A 14,247-nucleotide genomic window follows, 5' to 3' on the forward strand; every position below is an offset into this window, starting at 1 on the left:
CCTTTGATTGGAAACCGGCGGAAGCCTTAGACTGGCTTAGTCAAATTGTACCTCGACAAAGGAACGAGTCGCAGAACGAAGAAGCAAGCGATTACACCAACAGGATGCAGGAAATATAGGAAGATACGCAGAGAAAAGCTACACATGCGCAGGAACGTCAGCGTCAACAGGCGAATCGGCACCGTAGGGCAGAGGATTTCGGTGTTAGTAACCGAGTATTTGTGACGACAAGGCACTAGAAACTAGACCGACCAGGTAGGAAACTTGCAGACCAAGCGAGTGGACCTTACATGATCGTGGAGAAGGTTGGTAATGCGTACAAGCTAGACCTCCCAGAATCGATTCGTGTGCACCCAGTTTTTTCGGCAGAGAAACTCCGATTAGCGGCACGAACAGAACCGTTGCCTAGGCAACTACAAGACCCGAAACCCCCGGAAGTCGTTGACGACGAGCCTGAATAGGAAGTCGATGAGATCGTGGCAGTGCGCCTACACTACCGAAAGCTTCAGTACAAGGCGAAGTGGATCGGCAACGACGATGACAATTAGTACTACGCGCGCGATTACAAGAATACGCCTGAAAAGCTGATGGAGTTTCACCGAAAGTACCCAGATCTGCCAGGTCCGCCAGTACGATTGACTGCATGGATTGAAGCTACATTAAACGATCGCTTTGAGCCAGATCACCCAGATGACAACAAAGCGATCTGATTGGTCGATTCAGAAAGGAAGACCCGAATGCACGTGACCTGGAGGGCCAGGTCCTTTTAAACAAGGGGGCAATGTTACGATTCGTAGATGCGGAAAGTCTTGCGAACGAACTGGCGAGAAGTGTTTGCATGGGAGTTGCCGAAAAGGGAGGGCCCTATAAAGGCAATCCCTTTAGGTAGATTAGAATCTTCCTTCTCTTCTTCTTTCTCTAGATTTAGTTGCCTCGTTTAAACAGTACCGAATTGATTCATAATCTTTTCGCTTGACCGTAACACGAAATTTGACATGTCGATAAATACTCCAACTTAGACAAGGTCTAGATCATAGAATATCAAAGACCCGGATTTCTAGTTCTTTCAATGTGGATAGAAGCGTTTATAGACATCGTCGATTTCCTGAAGAATCTTCTCCTTGGTCAACTGTGCTGCCCAGGAGACTGTGACCGCGTTTCGGGCTAACGTTGCGATTTCCTTGTCGGTAAAGCCAAAGTGTTTTGTGAGTAGCAGATTGTGTAGAATCCAAGCGTCGTCCATGAAAGCCGGGTCATCACTGTTGATAGTGATTCTGATCCCTGCATCGAAAAGAAGACGCATCTTCGGTCCGAGCTCGGCGTAAGTCTGATATCGCATGTATGCCCACGGGCAGATGGTCATGCCTATGTCTCGCTTCAGGATCATATCCACCAGCTCTGGTTTATCAGCAGCGTTGAGGCCATGATCGATTCTATCGGCCCCATTTCCGCCAATCTCGGAAGCGACTTGTCGGATATGCTCGTGGGTATTGTCCTGTCCCACATCGCAATGCATCGTGATCCGGAAGCCATCTCGTCGGGCCAGTGAAAATACCTCCTGGAATAGTAAAGGGGGTCGATGGTATTCGTTTGAATCAAGTCCAATGCCGGCGATCATGTCGCGATATGGCAGCGCAGCCTTATAATGATCCATTGCGTCCTCGGTGGACAGATCGCGTAGTAAACACATGATCCAAGAAGAACGGACCTAATCATTTTGTCATGCTTTGAATCTGCAATTTATGAGAGTGCGGTACTAACGTTGAGTTCACTCTGGGCTTTTATTTGAGCCTCTTTGAAGCCTCCCATCATAACATCCCAGGAGATACCTCGGCTAGTATGCCCCTGAGGATCAAAGAAGACCTCACAGTAGCGAACATTCATGGATGCAACATGCTCGAAGTAGTTCATTGCCAAGTCGAAGTAATCCTGTTTGGTCTTTAACGTGTCAAATGCTCCGTAGTATGACTCGAAGAAGAATTCTCGTTCCTCATCTTCCGTCTTAGGTTCCGCGCTGTTCATGGCATATCTCAGCTCCTCCATACTGTGTAGTTCCGGACTCTTGCCAAATTTGACCTTGAGGCCGTTTCTCTGCGCTAGCTTCCATCGTAGCTCAGGAGTCAGGGTCCCTTCGATATGCACATGAAGCTCGACTTTGGGAAGGTCGCGCACAAACTCGTCATTCGCGGCCATAAAGTCTTCTCTGAGCTTCCTGCGAAGCTTCCTGGGAAGCGCGTCGGCGATACCCATGGTAATTGTAAGTGATCGGTGTTGGGATTTCTGGGAGGTGTTGAAAGTTTCGAAATTAGAAGCTGTCGTGTGAATTCTAGGTGTGCGAGGGAAGCCGTTTAAATAGCTCGCACGACACCCATAATTTCCCCTTGGGGTAGAAATTATTTCTTAGCTTGGAGTAGTGGATAGCTATATGCATTTATTTCCTTGGGACCTTGCCGAAACCAGTGGAAGTCTCAGTCGAGGGGAAATTAGGTGTTCCCTGTCGTCATTCCTAATCGAGTCATAATTTCAGTTCCCCACAGAGTGTGGGGTCATATGAGGCAACCTATAACTATAGCTTATTTTTTTCAGATTACCAAGTTCAGCTAAGAGGGTCAAGGCGGTGGGGCGCACATTCGAGGGTGATTCTCACCCAGCTTCAGTCTATTGCGCACTCACCCTTTCTCACCCAAGTGCGCGAGGCTAAAGAGGCGCTCATCGTAAACTCACCCTGGCGGTAGCCACCTGAATCTTGTCTGCACGCAAGCTATGCGCCAGCAAAGGAAGCGGGGTTAGGCAGCAATACGTCACATCTCATTCTTAGAGTAGAATTGACAGTCTGGGAACCACCCACTTATTCGAGTCTGCTTCTCCGTGTGTAAAGTCCGCTAGGATTGACTAAATTTTCCCTTCCTCCCTTGCTTCTAGCCATGAAGAAGAAAAACAAAAGCAAGCCGTCATATTACCCCGAGGAATCCAACTTGTCGCCACCGGAGGCTCGGAATAGGGAAGATCAAGACACCATTCTTGGGCTCATTGCGAGGTCAGAATTACCCCATCTACACCTATTTTAGCATAATATAGGACAAGTCAGGCACTAACATAGCATAGCTTGCACCTCAATTCGGACTACAGTGATGTGACTATAATTTGCAAAGATGAGACTCTCTTCGCACACAGGCTTGTGATTTGTCCTAGATCAAAGTATTTCCAAAATGCTTGCTACGGCGGGTTTAAGGTATAGTAAGTTCTCTACCTATTAAACACCACTGAAACTAATAACGGAGAGAAATTGCAGGAAGCTATACAGCCAATTTGCCTAAACGAGAAAGACCCAATACTTATTCAGAAAATGCTAGAATTCCTATATACAGGAGACTACACTACTCCATGCTCTACGCAGACACCGGAAATCACACAGGCCAAGGGCGGAGACGTACCCGAGATAAATAGCAAGCCTACGGAAGAGCTACCTAGGAAATACCGACCAGAAAGTGATATCACTAATGAATTTGATATGCATCTACACGAGCATTTAACTGAATCGGCCACAAGAGCCCTGGACGATACACCCGAAACCCTTATGCCTAGGCCAGAGACGAATGACAACCCAGCTCTAATCGACGAATCCCCCCAAATTACAACTAAGGACGGAGATGAAAGCGTCGTTACAGAGCCACTCGTTAATTCCATACTCGACTGTCATCCGTCTTACTTCCATTTACGCATGTATGGAGAAGCCGACTACTTCATGATCGACGACCTGAAAAGGAAAGCAGAAGCACATTTCTATGCTTCATTCATGAGTTCCCCCAAAGCAGAGTCTTTTACAGAGACCATTGAGGAATTGTATTCGACACGAGCCAATTATCTCGAGTTGAGACAAGCAGCGATCGAAACGATAATCGCTAATCTGCCTAGTCTCCGAAGTGGACCTATGCCAGTCATCACTTCAGAACTAATGAAGTCGGTTCCTGATTTTACATATGATTTGCTTCAAGCTACTCTGGATGAGTATGTATGAGACCCAGGTCACCATGATTTGGAATTTGATTACTGGGGCTCGTCAAAGAAGTTCTAGTTTATTGGGATAGGGTGTGTTTTTTGTCATATTCTTCACACCACCGATTCGCAAGATAGTTGCCATGTCAATAAGCCTTTTTACCACGTTTAAATTCATATCATTTCATGGCTTACCGCGTATGCTAGCGCGCGTCCTTATTTTATTACTGTTCATGCAACACAGGGCAGCTTGATAGGTGTCTTAATCCCGCGAGTCAAAGAGAAAATTGCGATATACGGAGAACAAACACTGCAAACAAACGGGGTGATTTGGATTTCTCAGCGCCCACCAGAAACTCGGTACATACATCTATACTGCACATATCGAGGAGGATCATAAATTCCGAATCCTCCCTCTCTCTCTTCAAATATCTTGTGTCGATTGTGTCTCGCCGATCGGTAAACACTCGGAGTCGCTTAGCCATCAATCATAAGCGTCCCCTCAATAAGCACACCGCCAGACAGGTATATCTCGGCTCGGCCAAAATGGCGGCTATTTTGCAGGGGCATCAAGTGCATCCCGATGGGCGAACGTGGAAGACTCACTTTCCGAAGGGGGATCTGTGGGTATTTGGATACGGGTGAGTTGATATATCCGCTGGATGATGAACTTGGGGCAATGCACCATATAACCAACAATCTGGCCTCTTTGCCTCGGAGAAGAAGAATCAAATGCTAACTCCGACATTAGAAGCTTGATCTGGAAACCACCACCACACTACGGTATGAAACCACTTTTTACTTTCATCCAGAATAGAAGAGAGCCCCCCTCGTAACGAGCCTATCTACTGAATCCGTGGCTACATGTACTAAGTACATGAATTCACGACCAAACCGGACTAACCACGTCAACATCCAGACCAACGGGTCCCGGGATACATTAGTGGCTATGTGCGGCGATTCTGGCAGGTATGTGGGATCTTTGAAACCCGTTTCCCCCGGCGCCAACCAACTCTACCTCACATGCTTCTTCCCCAAATTGTACCATAGTGGGGTTATTGGCGGTATTCCAGTCTAGAGCGATCCAAGCTGACACAGGCCCGGGGTGGCGTTCCCCTTTCAGGCTAGGTATATTCTATTTTCCCAAAAATTGGGGCGCGGGGCGCCTGGTTGATTGCGGCTGTCTACAATGGCCCTAGTTACGATATCAGGGCAAACAAAAAAGAATGCAGCCCGCTAACGTAGAGTGAATTGATAGTACCGACCATCGGGGCACGCCCGAGCAACCGGGGCGAGTCGTCACCGTAATCGAGCGGGAGTTTTGGGAAACGTTGGATGATCCGGTACGTGTGGCTGCAGTAGCGAATCCCTGTTTTTTTTTTCTTGTCTGCTTATCTTGCGCTCGGATGGACGACTTGCAAGTGCCGAGGGGGAGGGGGATTTTCCCACTTTCAGCCTCAGCGTTTCGCAGTACAATACACAGTATCACGGCCAAGCTAACAAAGTACCCATGCTCCCCGACGCAAAACAGCTAGCAAGCCTGGAATCAGAGTCTGCATCCACAGGCAAAGTCTGGGGTGCAGCGTATCACATCCCAGCCTCTCACGCCGAGGAAGTCCACGATTACCTCGACGAGCGGGAAATCGACGGCTACAGTGTACACTTTACCCCCTTCCACCCTACGTCGGGCCCGTCTGCGGACCCGCAGGAGAATGCGGATCATGCCACGCCGATTACTACTATGGTGTATATCGGACGGCCGAGTAACCCGCAGTTCCTGCGCGAGCCTGAACGGCGTGCGCCGCAGGATGTTGCGCAGGTAATCAGCGCGGGACATGGACAGAGTGGGAAGAATACCGAGTATTTGTATTTGTTGGAGAAGGCGTTGGAGGGACTTGGACTTGGGACTGCGGATGTGCATGTTACTGATCTGGTGAAGAGGGTTAGGGCTATTGAAGAAGCTGGTTTGGCGGAGAGAGAGGAAATGGAGGCTGAGAGGGAGGTGAAGGAGTACTTGGCGCGGTCGCCAGCGGAGCATGTGCATGGGGATAAGATTGAATGAGACTGATGGCCTGCTCTCCCCATAGTGATGGAGTCAGTTCATGTCAATAGCTGTAGCATAGAACGGAAGGGATAGAAATAGACATGAACAATGGCTGGTGCAGCTGATGAAGAGTGAATAATGTGACAGAGTACTCGTAGCTGGCCAGCTCAAACCACGAATTCGATTGCAAACAAAGGCATGGCCCGTCGGTCACCAAGACTGTACCATTCTTGACCTCGATTAAGAAAGTTATCCTTCTTCAATACTGAAACAAGCATCACATCTTGTGAGAATACAGAGGAAGAGTATGCAAGACAGACCGTAGTTTTCCATAAAAAACGGCATCATAGAAACAAAACAAAAAAAAGCCATAGTCATAGAATCATAGACGACACATTATGAACCAAACTAAAGGACATGGAAAAAGACCCCCATCGGTATTTACCCATACAGCCTCGAAAAGAAGAGAGATTCACGGTGCCTCATCGCACGCATAGTATGAAATTAAACGGAGGAAGCATCCAAAAGAGACAAAAAGATTTAGAACGAGGATCCGTTGCATGTTCCGCATTAAAAAAAAGTGTCATAAAAAACCCAGTTCTCGCCGCATCGCATTTGATATCCCAATTCCGGTCAAATTTCAATTCGTCACTCCCTTCGTTTCAAGAAAAGCAGTCGTGAGCAAGTTTTGCGTGTGTAAAGAAAAAGGGAAGAAGAAAAACGTCAAAAAGAGGGGGTATGCCGAGCATCTGGTCGTAGAACTTTAGTTGCCCTCGGGAGCCGGGGCCTGGTTGTTGTTTCGCCAGCCTGGAAGAGATAAGTTAGTTTATATCAGACTGGTAGAGGAAGTCAGAAATGGAGGCATAGAACTAACCACCGCCACCGCCGTAGCCAGCATTGGCACCGCCGCCTGTAAACGAAGTGGATTAGCTCGATGTTTTGATTCATTGTTTGTTCGGAAGCACCCCCTAGGTCTTCCAACACCAAGCCTCGTCACAACAGATGTAAATATCAAAACTCACCATAACCGCCGCCGTAGCCACCGCCGTAACCACCGTTACCACCATTTCCACCGTAGGGCTGCTGCTGCTGCTGCTGATAACCGCCGCCATAACCTCCACGGCTGTAGCCACCGCCGTTACCACCGAAGCCGCCACCACCACCGCCCTGGTATCCATTACCGGGCTGCTGGTTGTATCCACCGCGACCCTGGAAACCACCATCGGGACGGTTGGGGCGGTCAAAGGCCTTATCGACACGAATGACGCGACCATCGAACCTACAGCGATAATGATTAATTGACCGAGCTTCTAGGGGGGAATTCAAGCAAAGTCTTACTCCTGGTTGTTCATGGCGCTCATGGCGGCATCGGCCTCAGCATCAGTCGCAAAACGCACGAAGCCGAAGCCACGACTGCGCAGAGTTGCGCGATCCTTGACGACGATCTAGACAGTTCTGGGTTAGGCTCTGCGACTTTTTGCAAGTTTCGGGGAGGAGAAGGGGGGGGAGTGCGGGGCGCTGGGTCGCGCAATAATTACTGACAGCTTCCTGGATCTCGCCGAACTGCTGGAATCCCTCACGAAGAGTATCATCATTGGTATGCCACGAAAGGCCGCTGAAAGAAAGATCTCGTATTAGTTATCAACACCATTTCAAATCCAAGGTCGAGATGGATTTTGGTATGGATATTTTTTTTTCGAGAGGACAGGTCTCGGGTTTGAGGGGCCAAAACAAAGTCCGAAGCGGGGGGTCAGATTCGGGGAGGAGAAACGTACTGAACAAAGAGCTTCGACATGATGGCGAAAGTAGCTCTTGGAAAGCGTAAGTGACAGAAGAGAGAGAGAGAAACCTTGAGGGGGAAAGAAAGATTAGCCAAAGAGTGAAGAATCCCGGAAAAGGCGACGCACGGAAGGAGGGAAGGTGGAAAAAGCGCAACGGGCGAAAAGTAAAAAGAGTAAGAGTAGCAAAAGCAAAAGCAAAAGCAGAGCGAAGAGAAAAAAGGTTGTGCTCAGCAAGTGGCCGAGAGGGAGGGAGATCCTAGTGGTTGCGAAACGAGTCAGCAAACCCGTGTAACAATCACACTGCTTTAGGGCTTCCACATCCTTGGGATTTTTGCTAGCCACCAATGATGATACTGGGATGGGAAATATACTGCTTACTTGAGGGTTTTTGTTTGATGGCCGACCAGTGAGAAGGCTGTCGGGGGAACCAGGTAGGGGGAAGTTGAGGTTGAAAGGTGGCTAAGCTGTAGAAGTGGGGGAAGTATTAAAGTAGTCTGTACGTATTACTGGGAATCCTGTACAAAACTACTGCGGATTTAGCTTCCTGCAGATACGTCAAGTTCATACTGTAAAGTAGTCCTGTAGAAGAGTACTAACTGAAGGATTTATTTTTGGTAGTATTCCTCGAGGAACCAACAACTATCTAATGGATACTCCTCTAACCCATCAGTCCCACCTAAACTTTGAACTGTTGATTTGTCGGGTCCCGGCGGCGTGTCCTTGCATCCTCTCCGTCAATCAGATGTTACCCGAGGCTGGATCTGGAGACATGGGGAAACGCTAGCAAGGCATCGGCTGATGGTCAATGTACCTGCCCCTCATCTGCATTGTATCATTTTTTTCTTTCTTTGCACGGAGTCCCGACAAAGTCCTGTCCGGATCTACTGTTGCAGAGACGGGTCCAAAGAAGCAAAAAAGAGCTGATCCTTTTTGCCCTCCATCAGCGGATTATCTCGGAATCTCGCTTGGATGGAAGTTGTCCGACATAGGAGATAGCAGTGTTAGTGTCCCTGGGCGGACCACAAAGGTACCCTGAAAGCCATCGCGGGCTGGGCGGGGCACTTTCCATGTATTGCAACCCGTGGAAACCAAGACGGGACAGTAGAAAAGAATGTCAAAGAGGAGGAGGGCATGGCATACTGGCAAGAAGTGTAGCCAGTGTAGCTAACTGTAGCCAACTGTAGCCATGACGCTTCCAAGTTTCCACCCCCTCCGTACCTCACAGTTTGTCCATGCATTTCGGGACTGCAATGTTGACTTTCTCGCCCCCCATCCGGCCGGGGATTGGCCCAGTGCCAACCATTCAGCATGGTCTAGCCATCATGCACCATGCAACCACCTTTGGAGGTGGGCTTAGCCCTGCCAGGCCCATTTGGGATTCTGTCCGACCACGATCATCCGTAATGCTCGCCCGTGTGTGCAGAGAGGGGCATCAGGACCCACAAGCCGCTTGGGCCGTATTCCGTCCTGTCGGGTGGAACTGCGGATGTGAAAGAAGATCCGCGCATGGATCGGCTGGACAGCGCCGACGACGATGATAGAAAAATAATGTTAGTCTGGAGTCCAGTGGAAGGAGTTGAGGTAGAAACCTTGTAAGGAGGCGTTGTCCCAGAAGTTAATTTAATCCCTTGCTGCTGCCAGCACGATTTGGACTAAGTGTTGCTGCAGAGTATCATATTCTGGAGCTTGGCATGCATTCTTGAAGATGACATTCAAATGGTGCCATTATCGGAGATGATCCATAATTGAATTTTAAGGAGGATGCAGAATATTAGAAACTTGATGAGGATAGCGGAGGTGAGGAGGAAGTGGTGGAGGAGGGATGTTGTTGCCGGAATGGGCGTGACTTCCTCAAGTTGGATACCTCGGCGGGCAAGTAAACTCCCAGTCGACTAGGTGCATTGAAACTGACCACTTCGCTTCTCCTCACTCATTTCTGCCCAAATGGAGTCCAATGCTGAGCAATTGATTCACCGGTGGTTGGAAAAGGTCTCGGAAGGCCCTCCACCGGAGCCGCACTGTGGTACGTTTCCTGGACCAGGCGAATCCTGATAGATCTACCCGTTCACTGACAAAGATCTATGTGCAGATCGCTTGGATACCACAGATTTAGACCTCCATGGGGGCCTTCCCATTGCTCTCGAGCCAACTGATACTGGCGCAGTCATTCGTTGGCCAAGAATCAACAAACGACATCGAGAAGGAGACCCAGACTCTGGACAACAGATACTCCAGCAGAGCACGGGCAATCAGTACTCGAAAAGACCACGACGGAAGACTCGAGAAGACAAATATGAGTACAAGCGGCCAGGGTCTCCGAAGAAACGAGTTGCGCGATCACACAAGGACAAAGTGAAACGGACGCGGACGAGTAGAAAGCATACGATAAGCGATGCGTTTCATGCATCTAACGTTGCTCGAGAGAGGCTCACAGTAAGTGGTCCAACCCAGCTTCATTTGATACCTCTGACTTTGGCGGCAGCTTCACAATACTATGAACATGGGTATATTTAGTAAAGGGAAAGCGTCATCTCCGATCAAAATCTGTGATGGTACGTCAGTTCATGGAACGGCAATCGACCACGGCTAACAAATTGTGACACAGTTCCTAAAATTTCCTTCTCTGAAACTCAATTTCTGACTCGGCAAGATCGAGGGCCATTAGAGACAGGGACGGGTACGGGTATGGCTTTTGACAAGTCCCCTCTGCAGAAGAAGCTGAGTGGTCAACATCCACGCCCGAAGACCTCACATTATTTCTTCCGTGAGCCCCCAAAGCTGGCGAGCAACGAGCCACCACTTGTCTACCACGAAGAGTCACCACTGCACACCACCCTCGGAGATCAACTGTATCCCTCAAAGTCACAAGGTATTGTTCCATCTCCTTCGACGGCAGCACCTGCTGCTCAAGACAGGCTTCATGATTTGCAGAGCCAATTACCACCACACTCTGTTGAGAGATCTCACTCTCCAACACCTTATTCTTGGTCTATCAGTGATAGGCGGGGGTCACAGCAAAGCAGAGAGGTTGAGGATCGGCTGCTGAAGATTCTACATACCGGTCTATCTCCACGACAACTTGCAAATTCTAGAGACTCTGGAGGCTCCAGAAGCGGATACTGCACTATTCAGGATCTGAGGAGTCTTCTCGAAAGTCAAAAGGCCTATTGGCAAACACAGACGAGTCCGGAGATCCAGTCCCTTGATGGAGTTACGACCCATCTTGCTAATCGCGAGTCGAGTGTGATGGTGACCGGCACTGTGCAAAGCCCCATAAAACCCGCTTTGTCGCAGTTCAAGGACTCAGAGACCGGTCCAAGGAGTAATAACAGGGCAACCAACCATGAAAAGCCCTTGGATGAACTATTTCGCAGCCCGCAGCCCAATCAGCTTCACAGCCACGAGGGCAATGTGTCAGAGAAGGATTTCCTGGCATCCCAACCGCCTCTTCCAGCTCGCGTTGGCGCAGAGTCAGTGGAACCGGGTGCTGAGGACGACTTTATATTTTTCCAGGAACTCGATGCAGCATATTGCGCTATACTCGAGCCGAAGGGTGCAAACGATGGCCCTTTGGGACAAACATCAATGGTGGAGAATGAACCACATCGACCACAAGTGCAACATACACAGAGGGAAGACCATCTTTCCCATCAAAAAAGACATCTATCGCTTTGTGGGTCAATTGATACATTAGTGTATGGCCAGCCTGGTCTTGATGTTTTACCTGCATCCGCCAGCCGTTCTCTTCTTCCACCAGAAGATTTGGGAGCGTGTCCTCGAAACAACTCCACAATATCGAGACCCTCGGAACTCATCTCGTCTCTCTTGGCACCTGTTCCTCTAGTGTTACCCAAGCCTTGGTCGAGGGATCGACAGCCTTCAAGGACTGCACCAGCATCGTGTTCCCCAATCCCGCCTGGATTCTGGAGACAAAACAGATTGTATTGATATATGACGTCGGGGATTTGAGGGTGTTAAAACTCGCTTACTTTTGATGGAAGACTCGATGTACATCTTCTGCCGAGAGACTGTATCGCTTTGGATTCATAACCTTGTCAATACCCAACCACAAAAGACACATTCATACTTGAAATCATCCATCATTCTCTGGAGCATGAAAGATCGCAGATCCAGACTGTACACCTTGAAATTCTAGTCGAGTTCTCATGTTTTAAAACAAATACACAGGTCTATGCACCCGAGTCAAGCCATGATTTTTTATAACCTCTTTTCAGTCGTTCTTCCATTTACAGTGAGAATAATCATTACAACGCGAGCCTCATTTATCCGGTCTTAAGACAGTCAGGGCCCAATTGACCGAGTTGGCCCCCACCAGGAGACAACGACTACAGTAGGTGTGTATTACAGTGCGCTTACGTGTCAGCGAGGCTAAGGTGTTCCAGTCCGAGCCGGAATAGAATTGAGATCTTATCACTGGACGCGTAAGATTCGTTCCCAGAGGGTGAGAATGGCGTGTTTCTATGCACGGACTCGGAGTAAATAACCGATCAGTGCCAAGGTATAAATATAGTTGACGTTCCTCAACATGATAGACCTAGCTCTAAGCTTTCTTAGCCTTGAGAAGCACCGCGAGCCGCCGATCATCCATGTCATCCGAAAAGCCCACAATCCTCCTTATCCCAGGTGCATGGCTTCCCGCCAGCGCCTTCGAAGATGTAGCCACCATCCTCCGGGCTCGAGGGTACCCCGTCCAAACAATGACATTACTATCAGTCGGCGGGCCAACATCAACAACAGTAGCCGACGATGCGGAAGATATCAGACAACGTTATCTAAACCAACTTATCACGGAAGGCAAAGAGGTCATCGTTGTCATGCACTCGTACAGTGGTATCCCCGGTGCAGAAAGCGTAAAGGGTCTCGCACGCAAGGACCTCGCAGCGCAGGGTAAGAAGGGTGGAGTAATTGGATTAATCTACATTACAGCATTCCTGATCACAGCCGGTCAGAGTGTTGCATCGATCCTTGGTGAATACATGGACATTGCCATGTCATTCGATGTACGCAAAACCCTTCTATTGTGTATAACGCATGTCCGAAGATATGCTGACAAGAACAGGGCGACAAAGTATACCCCAAAGATCCGCAGGCGAAATTCTACAATGACCTCGAGGACGAGAAAGCAGCTAAACATGTTGCGGAACTGGTATACCACGCCAAAGCTAGCTTTTACACGCCGCTCACGTACGAGGCGTACCGTGACGTTCCTACGACATTCCTGCTCTGTAAGAGGGATGCATCTATACCTTTCGAGGTACAGCAGGGGATGGCTGCAGCTGTGGGGGAAGGGGTGGTGCGGACGTATACCTGCGAGGGGGCACATTGTGCTATGCTGAGTGTCCCGCAGGAAGTTGCTGATGTTATTGATGATACTGTGATTAATGGAGTTTGAGTATAGGTCTCTTGCATTGTGGTGGAATGTACATGTGTGAAGGGAAGTTTTATTCTAAAATGGGACAATTGATTGGGTATAGAACAATCTTGGAGCAAGATTTGTAACGGAATCTGTCCACGCCGGGATAGATAGGTTGGAGATGGTGTGGAGAGTGAGGTTTCCGCTGTGACTGTCCATGGCAGGCTGCCTGCCATTCAAGGCATGAAAGCTGTTTGGAACCTCGAGTTCCCCATTGGCAGTCCGAGAAAGTATACCAAGACACATGGTATTGATCTGCTGCGGTTTGGGCGTGGTCTTGGTGTAGTAGGGATGAGCGGGTTGTTGGATTGGGCCATTCGGGCCCAGAGGGCATCGTCAATGCAATACAAAGGGTAATTATAGGCTTGCGGCTGCCTCGATGACACCGGCGCCCTTGAAGAGACCAGGGCTCGTAACAGCGACCTCTACCGGGTACTTCCATTGCATGAATCTTGTCCAACCTGTCAAGCTCAAGATTAGCTGGGTATTCTGGCAGCGAGTTGACTCCATTTCACATACTCCAGTAGGCACAGCGGCGGCCTAGATATTTGCCAACAAACGGCACCAGAACCATTGTCAGGAGCAGCTCTAATTGCTCAATGCTTTCCCGCCATTCCGCCTCGGCATCGGAGTAGTCGTCGGAAAGAGTCTCCAAGTCGGAATCTGTTGTTGATTCTGAGGGGAGAGAAGCGATATCATCGTCCGTATCGGATCCGAAGGAGTTCTCGTGCGAAGGCATCATGTACGCGGACATGGAGAAGGAGGGATTGGACTCGGCAGGGGGAGGGGCTGCCATGATGAGGAGCGTCTATGAAGAATAGGAACCGGAAAGCGATAGAGAGAAAGAAAAGTTAATGAGCAGCGGCCTGCCTACTGCCCGAATTATGATAGAAGCATCTGCTGGCAAGAACAAGGTAGTGGTAATGTTAGTTGATGTTGTTTGGGACTGGCTGTTGACTTGCTCGATCCCAAACGTAATGACCGACACGTGA

General features: G+C 49.1%; 7 protein-coding genes across 7 annotated transcripts; 4 read left to right on the top strand and 3 right to left on the bottom strand.

Annotated features, from left to right (window-relative positions):
- Positions 1–1,066: 1,066 nt before the first annotated feature.
- On the bottom strand, positions 1,067–2,250 carry N7496_004774 (adenosine deaminase family protein; the record flags this gene model as incomplete). The annotated part of the gene is made up of 2 exons (XM_056697703.1): positions 1,067–1,708; positions 1,762–2,250. 2 exons carry the CDS (start codon positions 2,248–2,250, stop codon positions 1,067–1,069), a joined length of 1,131 nt encoding a protein of 376 aa, XP_056556228.1.
- A 1,096-nt stretch (positions 2,251–3,346) lies between these two features.
- Positions 3,347–4,018, top strand: N7496_004775 (uncharacterized protein; the record flags this gene model as incomplete). Its single annotated transcript, XM_056697704.1, has 1 exon — positions 3,347–4,018. The coding sequence occupies one exon, from the start codon at positions 3,347–3,349 to the stop codon at positions 4,016–4,018; it is 672 nt and encodes a 223-aa protein (XP_056556229.1).
- Positions 4,019–4,542: 524 nt separating this feature from the next.
- Positions 4,543–6,058, top strand: N7496_004776 (gamma-glutamylcyclotransferase; the record flags this gene model as incomplete). Its single annotated transcript, XM_056697705.1, has 5 exons — positions 4,543–4,637; positions 4,748–4,779; positions 4,916–5,045; positions 5,255–5,339; positions 5,468–6,058. 5 exons carry the CDS (start codon positions 4,543–4,545, stop codon positions 6,056–6,058), a joined length of 933 nt encoding a protein of 310 aa, XP_056556230.1.
- An 851-nt stretch (positions 6,059–6,909) lies between these two features.
- On the bottom strand, positions 6,910–7,835 carry N7496_004777 (RNA recognition motif domain-containing protein; the record flags this gene model as incomplete). Its single annotated transcript, XM_056697706.1, has 5 exons — positions 6,910–6,950; positions 7,063–7,319; positions 7,379–7,485; positions 7,583–7,655; positions 7,816–7,835. The coding sequence occupies 5 exons, from the start codon at positions 7,833–7,835 to the stop codon at positions 6,910–6,912; spliced, it is 498 nt and encodes a 165-aa protein (XP_056556231.1).
- A 1,930-nt stretch (positions 7,836–9,765) lies between these two features.
- N7496_004778 (uncharacterized protein) lies at positions 9,766–11,665 on the top strand (the record flags this gene model as incomplete). The annotated part of the gene is made up of 5 exons (XM_056697707.1): positions 9,766–9,844; positions 9,911–10,254; positions 10,304–10,373; positions 10,427–11,494; positions 11,559–11,665. 5 exons carry the CDS (start codon positions 9,766–9,768, stop codon positions 11,663–11,665), a joined length of 1,668 nt encoding a protein of 555 aa, XP_056556232.1.
- A 763-nt stretch (positions 11,666–12,428) lies between these two features.
- N7496_004779 (alpha/beta hydrolase) lies at positions 12,429–13,234 on the top strand (the record flags this gene model as incomplete). The annotated part of the gene is made up of 2 exons (XM_056697708.1): positions 12,429–12,842; positions 12,902–13,234. 2 exons carry the CDS (start codon positions 12,429–12,431, stop codon positions 13,232–13,234), a joined length of 747 nt encoding a protein of 248 aa, XP_056556233.1.
- Positions 13,235–13,612: 378 nt separating this feature from the next.
- Positions 13,613–14,051, bottom strand: N7496_004780 (uncharacterized protein; the record flags this gene model as incomplete). The annotated part of the gene is made up of 2 exons (XM_056697709.1): positions 13,613–13,716; positions 13,775–14,051. The coding sequence occupies 2 exons, from the start codon at positions 14,049–14,051 to the stop codon at positions 13,613–13,615; spliced, it is 381 nt and encodes a 126-aa protein (XP_056556234.1).
- Between the last annotated feature and the right edge of the window lie 196 nt (positions 14,052–14,247).

Source organism: Penicillium cataractarum (genome assembly GCF_028827025.1).
Source record: "Penicillium cataractarum strain IBT 29864 chromosome Unknown utg000004l, whole genome shotgun sequence".
In the NCBI taxonomy this organism is placed as follows: Eukaryota; Fungi; Ascomycota; class Eurotiomycetes; order Eurotiales; family Aspergillaceae; genus Penicillium; species Penicillium cataractarum.